This window comes from Staurois parvus, unplaced genomic scaffold, assembly GCF_062004578.1.
Source record: "Staurois parvus isolate SC_StPar_1 unplaced genomic scaffold, SC_StPar_1.0 ptg000525l, whole genome shotgun sequence".
NCBI lineage: Eukaryota > Metazoa > Chordata > Amphibia > Anura > Ranidae > Staurois > Staurois parvus.
Window position 1 is genome coordinate 8,321,130 of NW_028318321.1, and position 24,003 is coordinate 8,345,132.

Sequence of the window (24,003 nt, forward strand, 5' to 3'; positions counted from 1 at the left end):
CCTTTTCAAAGGCTGAGGCTGCCGATTGTCTGATGCTCTCTGGAGGTGGTCAGAGGATCCAAATGGTTAAAGATTTTTTTTTTTGGTCGTCCCGGTGGGAGGAGTCCTCCTGGTGATGCGACAATTAAAGATGAACTTTGGGTGAACTAATTTATCTGAGCAAGGTAAGAGGAGGAAAAAAAAGGGGGCAGACCTGGAGAAGGTATATAAAGACAGAGACCTGGGGGGTGCTAGTATGTAGACCGGGGATCAGGTAGACGCACCATGGAGCTGTACACTCTGGTCACCAGCGTTCTCTGCACGCTGCTACTGCCGGTCTTGCTGCTCATCACTGCGACCAAACTGTGGCAGCTCTACTGCTTCAGTCGCAGGGACACGAGCTGTCATTGGCCGCTGCCGCCGGGCACCATGGGCTTACCCTTCTTCGGAGAGACTCTGCAAATGGTCCTGCAGGTAAGTACTATGAGATCATACGATGTCACACCTGTGCTCCCAACCTAGGGAATCCTGCACCTAGTTGACTGTATCCTCTCCTTGTATTACAGAGACGCAAATTCCTGCAGCTGAAGCGCAGAAAGTACGGCCACATCTACAAGACGCATCTGTTCGGAACCCCCACCGTGCGCGTATTGGGCGCAGACAACGTGCGACAGATCCTCCTGGGGGAGCACAAGCTGGTGTCTGTCCAGTGGCCGGCGTCTGTCCGCACCATCCTGGGCTCTGGATGTCTGTCCAACCTGCATGACAGCCAGCACAAGCACATGAAGAAGGTGAGTGAGCCGATCGAATCCATTGATCAATACTTTCCCCTTACTGACTAGCACGGCATGCTGTACTGACGTCTTTTTTAATGATCAGATTTTTCTTTAGGGATGTCCTAGGTTTCATTTGTAGTAATTGAGTTCTGACCGTTGCAATCACGCTGCGATAATGAGTATCCCTGCCGATCAGAGTTCTGGTATCCTGGATCTCTGATCAGACTTTGGTACTTAGGCTGGCCATACACTATACAATTTTCTGTCCAATTTCCTTTAGATTTACCGTCAACTAGGACACAATTGAAAGTGTTTAGGTCTGACCTATGTTTTTTTGGTAAATCTAAAGCCAAATTCTCAAGAAATGTGTATAATGTATGGCCAGCCTTAGAACTTGAACAACTTGTTGCACATCCTATACACCAGGCTGTGTCAAATCGGTTTTGCTGCTCAGATCTTTAGGAATCGTTTTTGTATGGTCCTGGAATTGTGTATGGTCCGTTTTCAGCATTGGCATTCGATCAAAGTTGGGTTTCTTTGGTCTGACCAACTTTATTTTATGCACCATGCTGCTTTATTGATCTTTAGGGATCTCTTTGTACATCTGTGCATTTTGTGGGGTCTGATCAATATTCCATTTCTAGATTCTCACCGACCTGTTGCTCACATGTTGATCAGATCTTATTTCAGGGCTATATTTTACATCTCTTGGCAGTACTGGTCAAAATTGGGTCTCTCGGGTTCTGACCATCGATTACAAACTATCAGATCTTTGTACATCTGCATTTCGTGGGGTCTGATCAATATTCCATTTCTAGATTCTCACATGTTGTTCAGATATTATTTCGGGGCCATATATTACATCTCTTGGCAGTACTAATCAATGTCGGGTCTCGGGTTCTGACCATCGATTACAAACAATAAGATCTTTAGGGATCTCTTTTGGACGGTACATGTAGTTTGTATGGTCCTTGTATTTGTTGGATCCATTTGCAGCGTTGGGAAGCTGATCAGAAGTTGGGATTCTCAGGTCTGGCCAACCTGTTGCACATCAGTTTTCTATTGATCAGATCTTAGGGCAGGGATCGATTTTTCATCTCTTGCAGTAGCCGTTTGATTCCTGGGTCTGATGCAGATCATGTTCGGGTTCCTGATGCATAATCGATGTGTATGATCAGATCTTCATGGATGGATTCTAATGTGTAATTGCAGTATCTCAGTGTCGGGGTAGTTGGGGTTCTCAGGTGTGATGCATTCATATGTATTTTGATTCGTTTTTTCAGGGATATATTTTATATGGTCTACTTTCAGCATCAGTGCAGAAATTGGATCGATCAGGAATGATCAGTCCATCATTTGATGCATTAATATTTTAATTAGGTTTTTTTCAGGGGACTTTGGGATCAGCTGAAAGTTGGTTTGTAGCCAATCGGTTGCAGATCAATATGTATTGTGATCAGATCTTATTCCAGGGATAGATTTGGGGTCTATCTGCAGTATTTCACTATAGGAATATTTGGGGTTCTCAGGTCTGATCAACCTGTTGTCCATTTATGAACAGATCATGGATGTATTCTACGATCACTTTGCAGTAAATGGGGTCTGATCGGAGTTGGATTCTTCGATTCTGTCCCTCCTGTTGCACATCAGTGTATTATGATCAGATCTTGTTCCGGGGATATTTGTTGTATCTGATTGGAGGAATAGCCGGCTGGCTTAGTTCTGATGACCTGTTGCACATGTGCGGATCCTGCTGCTGATCTCTGCAGTGGATCTTGTGTATCCAGGTAGATCAGATAATGATCACTCTCCTTCGGCTCTATGGGTGGCTCTGATTAATCCATTAAAGCAATTAGATTTGTTTGTGATGGAAGGGCAGGGGGTTTAATCCCTTCCCTGCTGAGTCTTCCAGGGGGGGTAACTCATTTACCCACACCTATTAAATGAAGGGATTACCTTTTCACCTCTTTATTAATGCAATCCTATTACCATACATTAACCCATTGCAGGCTGACTTAGTTGCTTGTTACCCCATCAGGTGATCATGCAAGCCTTCTCCCGGGAGGCTCTGCAGAACTACGTGCCGATCATGGAGGAGGAGATGAGGAGTGCCATTGACTTGTGGCTGCAGAGCGGTTCCTGCGTGCTGGTCTATCCGGCTGTCAAGCGGCTGATGTTCCGGATCGCCATGAGGCTGCTGCTGGGATTCGAACCCGCACACATGGACCCGGCGCACGAGCAGCCGCTGGTGGAGGCCTTCGAGGAAATGATCCGCAATCTCTTCTCGCTGCCGATTGATGTGCCCTTCAGCGGCCTCTACAGGGTAAGTGTGAGAACTGCAGCGCACTGATTTCTGCTTTATCCCAGTATGGAACTTCAATTGTCGGCAATCTTCTAAAAATGACATCTTTAATAGTCACAAGTTGTGTTCCCACTCCATGTAATGTAGCTTTATTACATGTAGATCTATTTGGAAAGGGTGACAATGGCCGTTCTGCAGTGAAATTGCTCAGCGACATTAGCATCCTATGGACAGTGTAGACTTTAAGGGATATGCGGGGCGGACTGACAACTCATGGGGCCCCTGGGCAATATGGGATCATGGGGCCCCTGTGTCCTTGCCCAAACTCAAAAAAGCCTATGAAAAAGGTACCAGGGGCATCTCATGGGGCCCCCTACTGACCCCCGGCCCTTGGGCAGTGCCCAAGTTTCCAAATGGTCAGTCTGCCCCTGGGGACATGTACTATTAAATTGAAGCCCAGCTCCAGATACAGCAACAGGTTTTTTTTTTTTTTTTTTTTGCAAGCAGCTCCAGTAATGTTATACATTTGTCACAACCTGCAACTGTCGCATTTGCTGGACAGCTTATCTGCATGTAACTGTTGGAAAAAATATAAAGGCACATGAAATCATAAGAGATAATGGATTATGCTGACCATTTTAGGCAGCGCTTTATTATATTTTGTACATTCATTACATCAGTCCCTGCCCTCGAGCTTACAATCCAAGGTCCCGATCTCACAAGCGTTTGTACACATTAGGGCCAATTTAGATAGGATCAAATTAACTTACCAGCATGTCTTTGGAGTGTGGGAGGGAATCTAAGTACCTAGAGAAAAGCCGTGCAGGAAAATGGCGAACAAGCAAACTCCATGCAAATAGTGTATTGATTAGGACTCTTTAACTGGGGACACTGGTGCTGCAAAATTTATCTTTTTGTAAACAACTAAAAATGTTTCTCTCATATTAATCGTGTGCTGAAACTTTATACTGGCAATGAATTTAAAAGCGTCGACTGCACCCCTGGGGTACTTGTACCTGGGTTCTTCAGTGTCTGAAAACCTATCTACATCTGCTTTTGTGCATTAGCATCATCTTGCCTTTGTCACATCACCCGTTGAACTAGCACCTGGTGACCCATATGTTCATTATATATATATATATATATATTTTTTTAGGGTTTGCGGGCTCGAAATATTATCCATGCCAAGATAGAGGAGAACATAAAGGAAAAGCTGAAGAGAGAGCCAGAGAACTCGTGTAAGGATGCACTGCAGCTACTCATAGACCATAGCCGCAAAAACGGGCAACTGGTGGACCTGCAGGTAACTTGAAAGACCTTTTTTGATTCCCATAGAACATGTCTTAATGAGACTTCAGGTCAATGCAGCTTTTGTTGTAGGACTCTTATTCACTGCCAGTTTTCTGGCTGACAATTTTTCACACTTTACAATGCTAATAGGTTTTCTGCTCCATTTAGGCACTGAAAGAATCTGCCACAGAACTCTTATTTGGGGGCCATGGGACAACTGCCAGTGCAGCTACATCCCTGATCACATTCCTTGCCCTTCATAAAGAGGTTGTACAGAAAGTCCGACAAGAACTTGAATCTAAGGTAAGATGGCTTTTTGAGGAATTTGGGTCTGGAAGTTATGGGGAATTTAAAATGTAAAAACATATTTATCACTCAACTTATAAGTGTTTAGTAACTTGGCTTCATGTTGAGTTGGGGTAATTTCCTGAGTAAATGAGGTCAGCTTTGTTTACGTTGAACGTTCATTGAATATGTAGCAATGTCAAAAGTTTGTGCACCAATCTCATGGGACAATTATGTAGTGTGGAACTTCTAAATATTTTAGGGAATCTACTTTTTTCTTTGCCATCAAATCTTTATCATGTTATATCTAATGGGTTGGTATGTATGGAGGGTGTGGGTTACAGCACTTTTCACTGCCTTAGTGAAGGTGCTTTTTAGTGTTCTTTAATATTTCCAAACGTTATCAGTGAGGTGACAAGCTGCAATTGCATTAATGTATAAAATATTGCAAACTGTAGAAACCAAGCCTATTTTAATATTATATGGCTTATGATATGTTGCTGCAGTTTTATAATGGCAATTTTCCATTTTAGGGTCTCCTATCTAATAAACCTGGAGAAAAGAAGGACCTAAGCATAGACATTCTGCAACGGCTGACATACACTGGGTGTGTCTTAAAGGAAACCCTTCGACTCAGCCCACCAGTTCCTGGGGGATTTCGTGTTGCTCGAAAGACATTTGTCCTAAATGTAAGTATGTGAATGACATAAGTGTGGGAACAACTTCAAATTGTTTAGAAAAACTGAAATATTAAGGTGGCTTCTAAGATGGATCTTAAAATCTTCCATTTGGCTGTCCTGAGGACAGCAGTGCCTTAGGCAAGAGCCAATCCTTGTTTGTATGATTTTCTCCAAATGACCTGTTGAAAGGGGAAAATTGCTCACATGTTTACTGCAGCTATTGTACAGGGTTGCTGTTGGCTTTGTGTTTTTATTGTATGCTCTCCACAATTTAGAGGGTACAGGACACTTTGATCTAATGGCGAGTTCACAAGGTCCTTTACAGCAGTGCTCCGGACTTCTGAAAACTTGAGGCAATTTCATGCTTGTCAGCCGCCTCCTGGTGACCCTAATTGGAGACCTTTTTTTACTGTTTTATAGCATCCTGTTGGACAGGCCAGTGCTGCATGTCACACCTATGTAATGTCATTTACCTGCATTGACTCTGGCTTTATACTAAAGTATTGTTTCTTTTCCAGGGCTATCAAATTCCAAAAGGCTGGAATGTCATCTACAGCATTGCTGACACTCATGATGTTGCAGAGATCTTCCCAAATAAAGACGAATTTGATCCTGACAGATTTCTAACTCCTTTTCCTGAAGACTCCTCCAGATTCAGCTTCATTCCATTTGGAGGAGGTGTACGAAGCTGTGTGGGCAAAGAATTTGCCAAAATGCTCCTGAAGATCTTCATAGTTGAACTGTGTCGAAGCTGCGACTGGGAGCTCTTAAATGGACCACCAACCATGAAGACTGGTCCAATTGTTTATCCTGTGGACAATCTTCCCACAACATTCAAACCTTTCAGCAGCACGTTTTAAAATTGCTAACTTGTTATATATGTAAAAAAACCCCCATTATATAGCATCTTTAATGTGTATATAACGCTTTTATAACTTGCTTATTTTATATTTAATTTGTACAGTAACCTAGTTATTTATACATTTTCTCCCAGACCTAAGAATGAACTCCTAAGCACTCCATGTGGGTTAAGACCCAACAATTCTTTTCTTGTAGATATGTTTATTGGTATTAAATGCCCTAATGAATGTACTAGCGGGCAGGCTTGTGACTCTGTACATGTGTTTGTATATATGAATTTCATGATGTGTGCAAATAAAGAATTGCAGGTTATCCGTGAAGTGTGTTCTATAGGTAAAAATTCTGTATGATTATCTCTAGAATGCTTGGAATTTGGAATTTCACAAATGGGATTCTTTCATATTTTGAAGGACTATGCCTAAAAATAAATAACCCCCCCCCCCCCCCCCATCCTTTCTGGTTGACAATCTTGATAAGTGCTATCCTGAAAATACTGTTCATCAGCCACATATGAAGACCTTATTTATTAATCACTGATGCTCATGAAGGTTTATGGACAATGTGTCCCATTGCCCCATACCTGCATTGATACATTGGCTGTTTCATTCATTTTTAAATAGCACCTCAACACAATAAGGCAAATCACTAAGTTTGTGGACATGAAAAACTGATCTAGTAAGCAGACCTACCTGAATATATAATCAAAGATTTTTTTATTTGCCCTCCTAATACACAGTAAATCTAAAGCTATCCATACAAATTGCACAATATCATTTTAGATTTAATAGCCATTCTCCCACAATTCTATTCCTATGCACTTATCTTCATGCTCTGTACCCTGGCTGCCAATATACTTGTGACTACCCAAACTTGGGTGACATCACAAACTTCTTCCAATATCCTAATTAGGAACACAACACCTACACAGCAATGTATTCTAATTTTCCAGTCCATTGAACATTCATATTTGTTAGGAAGACAGTTTTTGTAGTGTGAGGGTCTATAGGATTGGATGTATGGCTTTTCTAGCTAGGTTCCCACACTACATAGTTGGAAAATCTACCCAGTGGGTTGAACAAAAAACCTGACTTTCTTCAACACAAGATCTCTCCTGTGCAATTGCATTCTGACAGGGAAATTCTCCCCCAAATACATTGATCAGCGCCTGCAGCTATTTGCTGCAAGCACTGACAGCATCGCACTATACAGAGTAGCTTGGTATGCTAACTTTGAGATCCTTGAAACTGATTGCCAGACAAACCTATATAAGGACTTTTCTACCTGCAAAAAACATTCTGAATTCTTACACCGGGCTGTGTAGATTGGTTGGTGACCTCAGGTTTACAGTTAAATTGGGAAGTTCAGTCAATCTGGTTTTGGACAGTGTTAGGAAGGGTTGGCACCTATGTTTGGTTTATACTGTTGACTAAAGGCCCCTCCTCTCACAGCGGGGATGTAGATGTGTAGGTTTTTTTTTTTTTTTTTTTTTTACCATATCTAAAGTGATTTTTGTCTGCCTTGGATAAGTTTTGCATCACTTTGTCCTGGAGACCTCTTTCCACAGCTGCCCAATACTAGTTTTATCTAAATGAGCATCCAGCTGGTTTGAATGGTAATCCCATTAACTTCCTGGAGTTCCTCTATAATGAGGAAGCATACAAGGACTGTCCGAAGGTGGCAATGTTTTTTATAGAATGCAAGAGTACCTGTGGGCTTGATGTTTTCTTGTTCAGCCAAATTATTTGACAGTGACAGCATCTGATAGAATGCTGTTACTGTTCCACAATAATTTTCCTCCCAGCTCAGTCAATATTTAAAATTAGTTTTGTAGTAGCGTGGTGCTTGTAGAGCCACCCAAGGCAGAAGTTTGACTGATGTAGCAGGAACCTGACTGAGATTCAAGCCATCTATGGTCAGCCATAGTAACTTACTGCCCAAGAGCCATAACACTATCAGGGTCAATGTTGATGGCAACAATTTGAAATAACCATAAATTTATTTACAGGAAAATATGACCTGCAGTAGACCACCTGCTTCAGGCAGGTATTACATTCTGTACTTGTATAGGAACAAAAAAAACTGTAATGCAAACAAAAGCTCATTGACACAGGCCCTAACATCTTCAAACTTTCCATTTTTTCCAGCAGAACTTTAAACCTTTAACTCCATAGCAATTTTTAATACACATATTGTACAGTATATTTAAATTAAGTGGGATACCTGTAGAGAGCAAGAGGTTCTATATTACTTATACTAAACTAGACCTCAAAACCTCCTGGAATATGTGATGTACAGGAGGCTTCAGGGAGGAGGATATGACCTTCTTGTGTAGGCAAACAAATCTGTAAGAGAGGGCCATATCCAAGAGGTATTTTGGTGGGTAAAACTATCTAAAGTAGTTTGGGTGAAGGGTAACATTTTTTTCCTTCCTACCTAAACTTCAAAGAAGCCATTTTTGAAAAATAACACAGATAATTCCATTGCTGACTTCATTCTGATTCTACAAATTCTAGTTGTTTGGGTATCTTACTGACCATGTTGCTCATTACTATGAGTCACTAGTCAAGAACCAGTCTGTAGACAAGACTTCTGACTTTCCTATATATAAACTTGTTACCTGATTAAGTGAATAGGAGACTACTGAAGCCAAGAAACTTGCATTTTCTAAAGTATGTCAACACTGCCATTTTTTTTCTTTAGAAGATATACTTTTTTACCATCTTTGTTGCATCTAAGTGCTACCGATTTCCTACAGTCTCTTTGCAGCCACTTCCTGTTCACATTATTGCTGAGAATGGGCTTCCTGATGGTGACAGTGGCAAATCATGCCTGGGAAATGAGCATTGGCACAGTGGCATATAGTGAGAACCAGAGAGGCGATATTCCTGTGGGGTTGGACCTAGATACAGTCTCCTTTGGTAATTTGTAGAGTTCCAAAATATATTGAGATAATCAGATTCTTTCAGATAACTGTTCCTTCCAGGACATATGCATATTTTCAAAGGGAGATTATCGATTGCAGAATATAAAAAAAATAAAGCAAAGCATGCTGGTTACATTGCAGATTTTGGTTTTTTTTTTGGGGGGGGCAAATTTAACAACATTAATGATTAGAAGGAAAGTTGGAACTCAAATCTCAATGATGAAATATGAATCAATGGAATTATTGCTCAAAAAAAACTTTAAACTTTTTATGAAAAGGGTAAAAGGACATCCTACAAAGCCCTGACTGATAAACATGACTCTTGTGTGAATGAACTCTGTACATGTAATAAATATGTGCAAATCAGTGTATGGTGGTATATCGTGAACTGTCAGCAATCAATGGTGTAGGATCTTTGTAATAAATTGAGTTTGGATAATCCCCAGTGCCTTCCACATTGTGAGTGAATATGCTTTTCATGAAACTTCTCAAACACTGTTTACCCAAGCCATGCTTCTACATAATCCTGAAATAACAGTTTAACAGAAATGCATTAAGTGAAATAATTCAAGGAAGGAAAGTCAAGACTTATCTCTAGGCACATGGCTGACATGACTGATAAAATGGCCTTGTTCTGACCTGTTGAACCTTTGGTAACCTTCGTAAAAGCTTAGCCCTGTCACTCCTATCTGTATAGGCACATCTCCCAGTGAAGGCTAGACATTAACCTCACTACTTCAACTTGCCTGTGTCACGCTTTTCAGCACACCCTCTTGTTTTGGATTGAACTGTACTGTATGTGGTGCCCATTATATGTAATTTTTATTCTGCAGTTCTCTGTTGTGTATACATATTTTTTACATGTTATTAGGCACACTAGATATTTTTTATGCAACAAGGCTGGTCATACTCTTTTAGATTTTTAAACAGTGGGGATGGAAGAATCTCCACTTGTAGCTATTGTATTTTGACAGCTGCTGCCAGAATACCCGAACAGTGGCTGCAGTCACTATTCGGCCAACAGTTTTTCATCTGGTTATCAGAATAAATATCAGATCAAAAGAATCTAGGTGGCAGGGTGACGTCAGGGCCACCCACACCTCAAAAACTACAGGTTCACCAGGAACTAGACAATATGTGCTCCATGCATGGCCAGCTTAAATATGGGATAATTCAACAAGGGAGCAACATTACATACTGTAACCAATCAGATTTTGCTTTACTGAAGTTAATTCTGTGAAAGATGAATACTGATTTCTGATATGCTAGTTTGCCCCAGATGAACTGGTAAGCCAATACAACTACTTGTGTTAAGGATTGAGCTGCTAGGAGAAGATGCCTGAGTTTGGTCAGATTGCCTTTATAACCGACCACCCTAACTAGCCTATGGTCAGCATATTCTAAAAAGAGAACATTTGCACATATCCTGTGAACACCGCCTTAGGAGCCTTTGTTGTTTTTTTTTTGCAGCCTAAAATTTAAGCTAAGCGCCTGACCTTATTAGCCAAAGGCTGGAATATATATTAAGGCAACTTTAACACGCTGATGCAAAACTCACATACATGAATGCTCCAGGGCTCTGTTGGCACAATAACATCATTGTAACTAAAGAGAAGATGCCATAGCAGAAAGCAAGGAACTTCATATGTTGGACTGCTTAGGGTTCTGTTGATACCTTAGCTCAGATAGCTCATTGTATAGCTGTGTTAATTAGAAAAATTTTCCATGAAAGCAGGGGCAGATGTCAGTGTTTGCTGCAGAGGTCAGAGCTCAGGTCATCATGACCGCCATGCCAGGGTTCAGCTCATGCAGCTATAGAAGTCAATATGGGTATCCATGATAATACCTAACAATGACTGGCAAAGACGACCTGTCTTTTATTTAAATATATTCATCAAAAAATTTACTGTAAGTTATATTTTATGGCATGCCAATTAAGTGGTGTCCTTAGCAGGCACTGTAGACCTGAATTTCAGACCAGATATGGACAAACTGCTATTATGGAAAGAAATATCTTTGAGAATAGGCACTTCCATCAAATATATATATTAGAGGTTGTTACAATTGGCAATTGGAATTACTCACCTTGCTTAATCCTAATGTTTGCTAATATATACAGTATATATATTTTTTAATGACCTTGATTTAGAGCTGTGAAAATGCAGAATATGTGACCCCAGGTTTTGGGCACCACCCTCTGTAAAGGGAAGTTGCATAGCATGGAGTCTTGGGTTCTACCTACCTGAAATGTTTCTTGAAACTAACTACAGTGGTTACAGAAAAGCCAGATTAAATTGAGCAGACTCTCAGGCAGGGGCGGACTGACAACTCATGGGGCCCCCGGGCAATAGGGGATCATGGGGCCCCTGTGTCCTCGCCCACACTCAAACCACATTCAAAAAAGCCTATGAAAGGTACCAGGGACATCTCATGGGGCCCCCTACTGACCCCGGGCCCTCGGGCAGTGCCCGAGTTCCCCAATGGTCAGTCCGCCCCTGCTCTCAGGCTATCACTAATTTTGGCATACAGTAGTTTCAGCGTTAACCAGACAGTGTTAGTAGTTCCCTGACTCTATTTGTTGCCTGATGTTGACCTTTAAATATAGTAGCAATTTAAAATTGGTTAATAGTGGTTTGATTCACCTAATTGTAACAAGCTAATCGACGCGTTCATTTGAGATTTCTGAGTCACCCTCTCCTATCATCAGAGGAGAGTTTATTGAAAACAATGTTCTAAATTAATCCTCCCTTTCATCACCCTGGTTTACAAATGAAGAAGCGAGTTCACCAAGGAGGCGCTGAGTGACATTATTAATTTGAAAGTGATGTTCTCTAGCAAGCCATCAGTCAGTACAGCTGGACACATGAGGTTGCCCTCTGTGTAGAGGTGATCCGTCAAATCTGGAGGAAGCCACAGAATGTGATTCATGAATTGAGGTCCTCTCGGTTACATGTGATATCTGCCACTTCAAAGGAGCGTGATCCTGTCCTCTGTCCCTTTGTGCGTTCTAAGAACATGGTTAATAAGTGTACAATCGCTTCGGAAAAAAAATTAATCAATTCATTCTGTGCAGTTAGAGAGAGAAATTTTCCCTGTCATGAATATTACATTGAATGTGTATAGCCTCCTGCATATATTCCAGAGCCATACTTGGTTATATGGATATTCTGAAAAATTGTTTGACAAAACATTCTTTTTTGCCATGATTGACTCAACTAATTTTGTTTTAAAGCCCTTAAAGTTTCTCCCAGACCTGCTATTTGAATGGAATTACAGACATAATAAACAAATTTAATTACAATATGTGTGATGCAGAACAGAAAACAAATTCACAATTTTCTTGTAAAAATTTTCTTGTGATAACTGTCAAAAACTAATGTCAATTTTATCTTACTAGCCATTAGAAAATCGAGTGAATGTTCCAAAAGCTGAAATTTTTGTTTAACAAAATGGTATGGTCAGCTTTAGAGTTGTGCAGAGAAAACATAGACAGGTTTGCTTTTTTAGGTCTTATTCTCAGTCATGCAGTGATTACCTGTGGATGATTGGCCCTGGATGCAGGCTATAGTTACAGGCACTGTCAGCCCCCCATTTCTGTGAATGAGGATTCCCACCTGCTGCTATTTGCAGGCAACCATGTTGAGTCTACCACAGGTAATCGCAGTTAGCCTCATCTGCAAGTGTGACTGGGACTTAAAGCTAGTTGTTCTTATAATATACAGTTACAATTATTCTATTATTATTATTAGTAGTAGTATTATTATTATACAGGATTTATATAGTGCCAACGGTATGCTCATCTCTTTACAATATAAAGGGAGACAATACAGAAACGATACATAGTTACATAGTTAGTCTGGCTGAAAAATTACAAAAGCCCATCCAGTTCAGCCATTAAAAAAAAAAGTTATAATCATATACTCACAGTTGATCTAGAGGAAGGCAAGAAAAAAAAACCCAGCAAAGCATGATCCAATTTGCTTCTGCAGGGAAAACAATTCTCTCTTTCTTTCCTGATCCCATGAGAGGCAATCGGATATTTCCTGGATCAACTTTACCTATAAATGATAGTATCCAGTTATATTCTGTGTATCTAAGAAAGAATCCAGGTCTTTTTTAAAGCAATCAACGGAGCTGGCCAGAACCAACTCTTGAGGGAGTCTATTTCACATTTGCACAGCTCTCACTGTGAAGAAACCTTTCCATGTTTGGAGATTAAATACAGTTCAATACAAGACGGTTAGGAGGGCCCTGCTGCTTGGAGCTCTATGCCAATCAACTGATATGGTACAGCCACAGCTGGTTAAAATAACTAATTGAAGTTTAAGGGTGTAAACATTTAATTCAAAGGCAAATATCTGAAAAAGCATCCTAATTTTAAATTGGTTGGCCTTCAAAACCCTGAGCCATTACCAATCAAGCAGCAGCTCCTTCCTTCTTATCCATTATCCACCCCCATCACTAGTTGCCCTTGGGATACACTGCTTTGCACCCCAAGTACACTCAAGGTGGTCAGGATTGAGGAGGACAGAGTCTGGTTGCCTGGATGTTAAACACTCAGGATAACACATGCCAGTTATGCAGATATTGCTTATAGTTAGCTTTATTCACTAAATACTTTACCGTTCAGTTCCTCAAAAAGACAAGAAACTAGCTTACAGTTTCAAGACTGATACTCAAAATGGTCTGGTACATGGTAATGCTGGCCACAAGGAACCTGACCATAGCAAGTGCTACTTTCATGTTAAATGGATGGCTTCCAGTCACCTAGAGGAAGACAGCAAGCACTTAAAATATTCCTTCTCTCTTCCTGGCCACTGTTGGGTAAGTACCACATTGGGTTCCAGTGCTTCAATAACTCACTCAAGGATACGCAGATATATCTGTTCTCAAGATCAGAGCTAGACCATCTGTAGGCAACCTAGACAGGAGTTAAAGGACCAAGTAGATGGCCAGGGGGCCCAGCTAAATCTTCCATTCTCCTACAGTAATCTGAGGGATAGCACAACTGGTCAAAACTGTCTGGCACTTCACAAGGAAGGATGCACAAGGAAGGCAGTTGGTGTCTGATGAGATGAGCTGTGCCAGTACAGACAAATCAAATGGGGTAGCTTTTCTGTGCCTATTGTCATCCTTATCAATGTAAAATGAAGGGATAAAGCCTTTCCTAGGTCCCCATTCTACCCAAGGTACCTTTCAGTCTATGGCAACCCTATGTGTTTTACCTTTAAGATGACTATACACAATTTGTATTTCAGCTGATTACTGTAAATTGGCCAAAGTTCAAGCCATGGGTGGCTCTAAAAATGAAAGAGCTTGACCTAAAAACATTGGTCAAACGGTGACTGTAGTCAGTCAGATGCAGTCAGCATCTGCTGTCAGAATCCAAGAACTGACAGCACAAGATTCATCCATTCATGCTGTTTAGCAGGATAGAAAAAAATCTATGGAATTTAATGGAGATCTTTACGTCTATGGAGAGCTTTAGGATCAGTCTTGAAATTTGTATGTAAATGATATGGAGCTTGGCACTAAACGTACTGTTTTCACACAGAGCTATCTAGTATAACATTATCATAGAATTTGTTTTATAAATTGACCTAGACACACTGGTTGATTTGGGCTGCATACTGTATTGCATACATGATGGTTGAATGTGGATAAATTACTGAAAAAATCTTAAAGCTAAATAGAATAAAAGCTCTGGCGCTGCAGATTAAATGAGATCTACAAGTCACAAATGTCAATAGCTTAAGGGGAGAACCCCAGGATCCAGATAGGGGGAGGAAAAGCAGTTGGGAGACACCATAAATATAAGTGCAATACGAAACGTGGTAAGAAAGATGAACTTGACATTTAAAGTGGAACTGGATTAAAAAGTAAATATTTTCTCATTACTGGAAAGAGATTCAGAGAATTGTCCAAAAATTCACAGATGATGCAGTTCTGGAGGACCCAGCTTTCTTCCTCCTTCACATCTCAAATATACCCACTAAAACTTATAAGAAATCTGTGCATTATCATCTTCCTAATGCTGCCAAATCAAGCATTCCTTTTACTTAGAAGAATTCACAGCCGCCGACCATCAGTCTCTGGCTCAACAAGGTCGAAGAACTAAACCAGATGAAAGATCTGGTTCTTTCAGCGCAGCATAAAGGAGAGATATACTACAAATCCTGGACATTGTAGACCATGTTTGTCTACTCTGAGGAGGGTAAAGCCTTCTGTGATATGATATTGAGGAGGTTGAAGAGTGTAGTGGTGCTTTCCCCTTGGACGTACCAACACTTTTCCCCCTCCCCCCTTTTTTCAGTTTTTTCCCCTTTCACAACTGCTTTTCCCTCTCCCCCCCCCCCATTTTTCTTTCTTTTTTTCCCCTTTCCCAACTGCTGGGGCAGTTCCCTTGTGTGATATACACAAGCACCGTCTCTGCTATCTTATGCCTAACATTTTTTTTTAATTGAATGGGATCCACCTCTGGTTTATTACACCAAATCCTCATGAACTGGATGGACTTTTGTCTTTTTTCAGCCAGACTAACTATGTAACAATCTTCTGTATTACAAAGTTTTAGAATGATTTTACCATTTGAGGGCCCATTCACACCAGTCACCTGAGGCTGATAAGTCCTCATCTCTCATTGAGTTTGTAAGTGCTAAGAAACAAACTATATAATATGACTATTGGCCTTTATGTATCTATTTGCTGTTTGTCATATGCATGATGTATTACTGCAGATATTTATTTATACATGAAGGTACAGCTTTGTCTCTGAAGAAGAGAAACTCGAAATGTGTCGGGAAAGTCATATTCAATATGGATATTGCATCAATGCTAAGGTCCAGTAATTGGATAGTTGGATAGTTGAATTATGATGTATGTTTATACCTTGATGTACATGTCTATGAGAGTACATCTGTGTTATTGCATCATCATCATTATGTGATTTTTTATGTTTTAATCTTGTTATATTAAAAGTTTGGATTTTTATATAAAACAAATATTTTGTCATGTGCTATAGTGTTGCCTCAGGTCCCATACATCCATAGTATATTCCCTATTTATTATACACCAATCAGGGCAGTTGAGGTACAGGTAATGCTTTGTATGTTTATTTATTACAGGTATGTATATAGCACCATCAATTTATGCAGCACTTTATGTATATATTGTACAATAATATCAGTCCCTGCTCTCAAGGAGCTTACAATCTAAGGCTGCTAACTCACATTCATCCATACCCATATTAGGACCAATTTAGACAGGAGACAATTAACCTACCAGCATGTCTTTGGAGTGTGGGAGGAAACCTAAGTACCCTGAGGAAACCCATGCAGGCACAGGGAGAACATGCAAACTCCAGGCAGGGGGTGCCGTGGTCGGGATTTGAACAGATGACCATAGTACTGCCAGGCAGAAGTGCTAACAATTTAGCCACTGTGCTGCCCACAGTGTCAACAGTTTGTGCAGCACTTTACAAAATAAATGGAGACAGTACAGAGGTAGAGGTTTAGGAAGGCCCATGCAGGCAGCTGGTGTCATGGTTGGGATTCAAACTGACAACCCTGGTGCTGCTAGGGGGAAATGGTAACCACTCATCCACTGCACTGCCCCACATTACAATGTATTGTGTTAAAGTAGCTCATTCATTTGAATGGGTAGCCTATTGCACCACGTTTAGGGGCGGACTGCCCATTTGGAAACTCGGGCACTGCCCGAGGGCCCGGGGTCAGTAGGGGGCCTCATGAGATGCCCCTAGTACCTTTTTCATAGGCTTTTTTGAGTTTGGGAAAGGACACAGGGGCCCCATGATCCCCTATTGCCCGGGGGCCCCATGAGTTGTCAGTCTGCCCCTGACCACGTTGGACCAAAAATCAGACCTGCTGCAGTTTTGCCAGGGCACTGCACTACACCAATCAATAGTATGTACCTCACATTGCCATGGACAGCAACGCAGGTGTGTTGTGAAGGTACCATTCACTCAGGGCTCATTCACAGCACTTATGGAACAGCACCCCTTCACAGACATCTTTTCCCTATTTTAAATTGCCGAGTTTCCTCTTTTTCCATATATGTATTTTTGTGGGTTGAGTAGTTAAACATTTTACATAAATGCCTTCATAAAAACTCACACCAGATGCAGTCCAGAGAGTTTTTATTCTGCAAGAATGCATGTACAGTGTTTTCCCTGTTTTCCAGTGGCCCTAGTTCATACCACTGCAGTCAACAGAAGTAGAACATGCTACATTTTTTCTGTATGGAACACCACAAAACGCACCTGAACACACATGTCCTCAACTGAGATGAAATAAAAAAGGGGAAAAATGCATCAAAGACACAAAAAAAACATCAAAAACACACCGGAACACAAATGGAATACGGAAATTTCGACATGAACCAGACCTTATTCCAGGTAATGAATGGCCAATTAAAGATTTTCACATGTGACAGTGGAGTGACAGCCATAATATAAAGTGTCTTTTTTTTGTTTTGTTATTTACACCATTTGTATAGAGCAGCATTGCCCAACACAGTGCAAACACATAGACAAGGCTATTTATCCTTATGTCCTATTGTATAGATCCATACCATTTTGTAATATTTCAGTGACATTAACAGTGCAATGTGTGGCAGCAATGCATTCCCACCACCCCCATGCAGTGCACACTAGCAGGTGTGTGTTATACAGAACATAATGTGCATATGCTGGTATGATTGGGCCCCCTATTGCTGTCTGTGTCCCCAACGGGGAGATTCAGTCTATCTCTCCTGGTGTCCACTGTTACTAAGACAAAGAGTGACAGGAAAGCCAAAGTTTTAGCGCCAGTTCACACTACATGCGTTTCAGTTGCTTTTTTTTCTGTAACGAAAATGCTCAGAAAGTAGGTTATATGGTTTTCAATTTCATAGTTCACATCAGTGCTTGCAGTTCCAGTGCGTTCCGGTTGCAGAAAAAAAAAGAGAGCATGCTGCATTTTTTCTGCACAGAACTGTACTGGAACACGGTAAAATGTGGTAAAACGCATACAAAATGCACTATTATTATTATACAGGATTTATATAACGCCAATAGTTTGCTCAGCGCTTTACAATATAATGGGAGACAATACAGCAACAATACAGTTTAATACATGAGGGTTAGTAGGGCCCTGCTCCTTGGAGCTTACTAGAACATATACAGTTGTGTCCAAAATTATTCAACCCCCAATGCTGTAAAGGGGTTTAGGGACTATAGTGTACATTTGGAATTGTATTCAGAATCAAATCCTACAAGGACGTTGTAACTACCCAAATGCAACTAAAATGACATCAATTGTTTATGTAATACAGTAGTAAATGGTTCTTATGTGGTTTCTTCATTGCCACAATTATTCAACCCCTTAAAGACTACCACTCTGAAGAACAGAGGTTCATACAGGTGCTTTCCATCAGGTATTGAAAACACCTGTGGATGTCACCGAGCAGCAATCAAGCATAATAAGCACCAATTAGGCAGCTTTAAAATGACTGTGATACTCAGCTCCTTCTAGACATTTACTGGTGTGGTTACAAACATGGTGAAGGCAAGAGAATGGTCCAGGAAGACAAGAGAAGAGGTGATTTCTCTTCACAGGAAGGGCAATGGCTATAAGAAGATTGCAAAGATGTTAAACATACCAAGAGACACCTTAGGAAGCATCATTCGCAAATTCAAGGCAAAGGGCACTGTTGAAACGCTACCTGGTCGTGGCAGAAAGAAGATGCTGACTTCGACTGCTGTGCGCTACCTGAAGCGTAGAGTGGAGAGAAGTCCCCGTGTGACTGCTGAGGAACTGAGAAAAGATTTGTCAGATGTGGGTACAGAAGTTTCAGCCCAGACAATAAGACGCACACTGCGTAATGAAGGCCTCCGTGCCAGAACTCCCAGGCGTACCCCCTTGCTGTCTCCAAAGAATAAGAAGAGTCGACTGCAGTATGCCAAAAGCCATGTGGACAAACCACAAAAGTTGTGGGATAGTGTTCTGTGGACTGATGAAACAAAATTAGAACTGTTTGGGCCCATGGATCAACGCTATGTTTGGAGGAGGAAGAACAAGGCCTATGATGAAAAGAACACCTTGCCTACTGTGAAGCATGGTGGAGGGTCAATCATGCTTTGGGGCTGTTTTGCTTCTGCAGGTACAGGGAAGCTTCAGCGTGTGCAAGGTACCATGAATTCTCTTCAGTACCAGGAGATATTGGATGGAAACGTGATGCAGTCCGTCACACACCTGAGGCTTGGGAGACGTTGGACCTTTCAACAGGACAATGATCCCAAGCATACCTCCAAGTCCACTAGAGCATGGTTGCAGAGGAAAGGCTGGAACATTTTGGAGTGGCCATCGCAGTCACCAGACTTAAATCCGATTGAGAACCTCTGGTGGGACTTAAAGAAAGCAGTTGCAGTGCGCAAGCCTAAGAATGTGACTGAACTGGAGGCCTTTGCCCATGAAGAATGGGCGAAGATACCCGTAGATCGCTGCAAGACACTTGTGTCAAGCTATGCTTCACGTTTAAAAGCTGTTATAACTGTAAAAGGATGCTGTACTAAGTACTAAGATTGAATGTCACTTGGGGGTTGAATAAAACTGATAATGCTGTGAGCACAGAAAAGACATTTGTGGTTATTTCATTATAACTGTTATGTTATATTTGTCTGACCTACAAGTGCCTCTTTAATGTAAATGTAAGCAAGATGACTGAATGATCAAAAGCAATGTCAAACTGGCCAAAACACTCAATTTCAGTGGGGGTTGAATAATTTTGGCCACAACTGTATGTCCCTATTTAAATTGAAGAAAAAGAGAGGGGAAAAAAGGAACTGTAATGCCTAAAAAATGCACATGAATGCGTAAAAAACGCATAAAAAATGCGTCCATAAACACGTCAAAAACACACATGCGAAAACGCATCCGGAAAGCATCTGGACTGAACTGGCCCTTAAGGCCGGTTCACACTCCAAAAATGCACTCCAGATACATTCTAGATACGTTTTTGCTTACAGTTCACACCACAAGCAGTTCCTGTGCAGTTTGCCATGTTCCAGTACAGTTCTGTGCAGTAAAAAAATGCAGCATGTTCTACTTTTTTTCCTGCACTAGAAACTGACTGGAACTGACTGCACTAGTGTGAACCATTGAAATACGTGGAAAGCACTGTGCGTGCATTTTCGATGCAGAAAAAAAGCACACTAGACTGCATCTAATGTGAAATAGCCCTTAAGGCCAGTTCACACTGCAAAAACGCACTCTGGATACCTTCCAGATATGTTTTTGCTTACAGCTCACACCACATGCGGTTCCGGTACAGTTTTGATGCAGTTTGCCATGTTCCAGTACAGTTCTGTGCAGGAAAAATGCAGCATGTTCTACTTTTTTTTTCTGCACCAGAAACTGACTGGAACTGACTGCACTAGTGTGAACCAGGGTCATTGGAATACATGGAAAACACTGTGTATGCATTTGTGATGCAGAAAAACAGCGCACTGAACTGCATCTAGTGTGAACTAGCCCTTACTGTTGTCACCGGAACAAGATGTCAGGGGAAAGCTTCCAAAAGTGACCCCGATTCAGAGGGAATGTCTCCTCTCTTTGGAAAGATTTTCTCTTGCTTCTTTTTGTGGCTCTGAGACAGGAAGTCAAATTTCCTAAAAGCAGGCAAAAAAAAAGAAAAAAAATCTAACCACCATTCTTAAGCTCCCGGCCACATCGGGTGCAACTTGGCATCAGGGGCAAACTGACAACTCATGGGGCCCCCAGGCAACAGGGGATCATGGGGCCTCTGTGTCCTTGCTCAAACTCAAAAAAGCCTATGAAAAAGGTACCAGGGGCATCTCATGGGGCCCCCCTACTGACCCCGGGCCCTCGGGCAGTGCCCGAGTTTCCAAATGGTCAGTCCGCCCCTGCTTGGCTTACAATTTGCATGCCAGGCGACTTACAAATTGTATGCCAAATAGCACCCTATTGTCTGCTGTTAGAGCAGTCATATTGGGGCGTAGCCGCACCGATTTCTAAAGTAGTACATGTACTACTTTTGTTGCGATTTGCAAATTCCAATGAAATTGGCAAGTCACCTGATTTTGAAATCGTGTGACTTCATTGTAAGTTGCACAATTTCAAAATCAGCTTTGATGTGACCGGGGTGTAAAGCTAGCCACACGTCTAGATTTCTCTCGTTCAGACCACGAGAATCAATAGATTCTTGTTTAGTGTGGATGGAGGAATCTCCTTTGCCGACTGTTGTATTCAAGCAGCTGCCTCTGATAGGACGCAGTGACTGTTCGGGAACTTTCACACAGGCATTGAATTCTACAGCAGCCTTAATGTGCATTTACACACCTATAGTGTTAATGAAGATTTTGGTTGCGTTGCACAGGCGTTCATGTTGTGTCCGGCAACAATCCACAAATGCCCTGTGAGTTGTGTTTTTTTAAAAATTTAGGGGTGCCACCTCATTCCTTTAAAACCAAACACATAATAATTACACAGGTTCTGAGGCTAATTTAATGCAGATAAAACAAAAAAGTGCCTTTCCTGGCACTAAGTGTATTCAGCTTTGTATATTATGAATGGGAATTAAGATGACCGCCGCGTTCCAAATACCGGAAGTGATGTCAGCGGAAGTTGCGTCATAAGCCCTCAACGTGTTCCAACCAATAGATCGTCTTCAGGAGGTACTTCCTGAAGACGATCTATTGGTCGAAATGCGTTAAGGGCTTATGACGCAACTTCCGATGACGTCACTACTGGTATTTGGTACGTACGCTGGAATGCGGCGGCCATCTTAATTCCCATTCATAATATACAAAGCTGAATACACCTAGTGCCAGGAAAGGCACTTTTTTTGTGAGTGGTATTTCTATTGTTTGACCCCATATTCAAGTTCTATACAGTTTTACGCTATGGGATGTCTGGTTTTGTTTTAATTTATGCTGAAAATATGAAATACTGTCTGTGGAGGAGAGGTGTTTCCTAACATTGATGCAGTCCTAGTGGAAAGTTATTGGTCACTACCAGCATCCACGGTTATAAGGGGCGAAGGGATATCGGCCATCAGGACTGGATTGCATACTGGGATAGTCCCAAAAGCGAGTGTGACTTACCTAGAGATAGGTAGTCATGAAATGACGGTGAGCTTACATCTATGTGGGACACCAGTGTGAACACAATGAAGCACTTGTCATTTCAGTATGGAGTATCACCGTTAAAGATACAGCACGGCTGCACCAATTATTCACATGTTGGGACTGAATATTAACATTGTATTTGAATTTTGCTCATTGTTATCACTTCAAAGATTGCACAGTTTGCGGTCCATTTTTGAAATATATAAGATTTTGTGTATCATACTTCACAATTAGGACTGCTGCTATATAGGTATCTTATATATAGTGTAATTCTTATATATATATATATATATATATATATATATATATATTATATATATATATGTCATTTTTTTCCTAAGCACAACAGCACCCCTTTTCTGTCATTCAAATATATGGGCTCTCGTACCTGCACAAATCACAGCCTGCACGGCCGCACACATGTGTACCAGTGGTAAATGCACAGTGAATGCCAAAGGTGCGTTCACAGTGCACTTGTGGTGCATTTCAATAGAAGATAATGGAGGTGGTTGCGAAGCACCAAAGCCTGCCAAATTCTGCAAGCAGCATTCATTTTGCTTTAATGCAATGTGAGGCAAAGCTGATGCTGCAGTGTGAACAGCAGCATTCCGCTCCCTATTTCAACAATATTGAGTGGCATTGATAGGCGGTCAAGAATCAATAAAAATGTGACCCAATGCCTGTGTGAAAGAGCCCTTTGGCTACAGGGTCACCCATGGACGCTTCAACAGGAATCGGCTGAATTTCCAGTCACGTTTCAGCCAGATTTAGGCCTCGCTCACAACATGTGCAGAGACGCGAGTTTTTTCTGCACCTGTTTGTGTAAGGGCGCAAATAAAAACTATTCTCCTTTATGTGCCCTGTTCACAACACAACACTGGTATCGTGCAGATTTTTTCTGTGCAATATTATTATTCAGGATTTACATAGCGCCAATAGTTTGCTCAGCGCTTTACAATATATTAGGAGACAATACAGCAACAATACAGCTCAATACAAGAGGGATAGGAAAACTGCAACATGTATGCAGTTTTCTGTGCAAAGACTCATGTGACAGCACTGTGGTGTGAACAGGGCACATAGAGAAACATTGTTTTTGTTTGTGTTCTTGCTGATACCTATGTAATAAATATGCGGGTCTCTGCACACAGTGTGAACAAGCCTATGCAAGTCATACCTGGGCATTTTTTCCATCAGTTGTTAGGCACATATGATGTGAATGAGGCCCAACCATACCCAAAGCCAAATCATAAAAGAAATATTGCTATATGTTATGTGTAAACATAATTTTAAAGGAATCTAATGTTTCCTTTTACCTCATGTTTCCTCAGAAATGCCCAGTCAGTGTTATCACAGTTATTCTCATCTGAATAGCATGTATAGCTCACTGAGAGAACAGGCACAACGAGACCTGAGTACTTCTCATGTGTTAATACCTATAGAGAAAGAAACATTCAGTCATGAAATTGAGTGGTGTGGTGTTTCCACATTGCACACAAACTGCACACCTGAAGAGCAGGCAGCAAATGGTGGGCCGGGTGATGACACCATGATCATGGGCATGTCTTGTGTAGGATACTTGGAAGGTCAGGAGAGAAGCAGAGTGCAGGTATAATACATGGAAATGTAAGTTACCCCGGGTCACATCTATGTGGGTGGTGCCGCTGCTGGACCCACACAAATACTTGCAGCCACACCACCCATTCAGAGGAATGTGGGACTCGCAGGCAGGTGCCATTAATTCTAATGGCATGCCGCCCACA

At 41.3% G+C, this 24,003-nt stretch overlaps 1 protein-coding gene across 1 annotated transcript; it reads left to right on the forward strand.

Moving 5' to 3' along the window:
• Positions 1-202: 202 nt before the first annotated feature.
• On the forward strand, positions 203-6,485 carry CYP26A1 (cytochrome P450 family 26 subfamily A member 1). Its single transcript, XM_089690307.1, has 7 exons — positions 203-453; positions 546-770; positions 2,794-3,078; positions 4,214-4,360; positions 4,516-4,650; positions 5,166-5,321; positions 5,831-6,485. The coding sequence occupies exons 1-7, from the start codon at positions 265-267 to the stop codon at positions 6,170-6,172; spliced, it is 1,479 nt and encodes a 492-aa protein (XP_089546433.1). The 5' UTR covers positions 203-264; the 3' UTR covers positions 6,173-6,485.
• Positions 6,486-24,003: the final 17,518 nt, after the last annotated feature.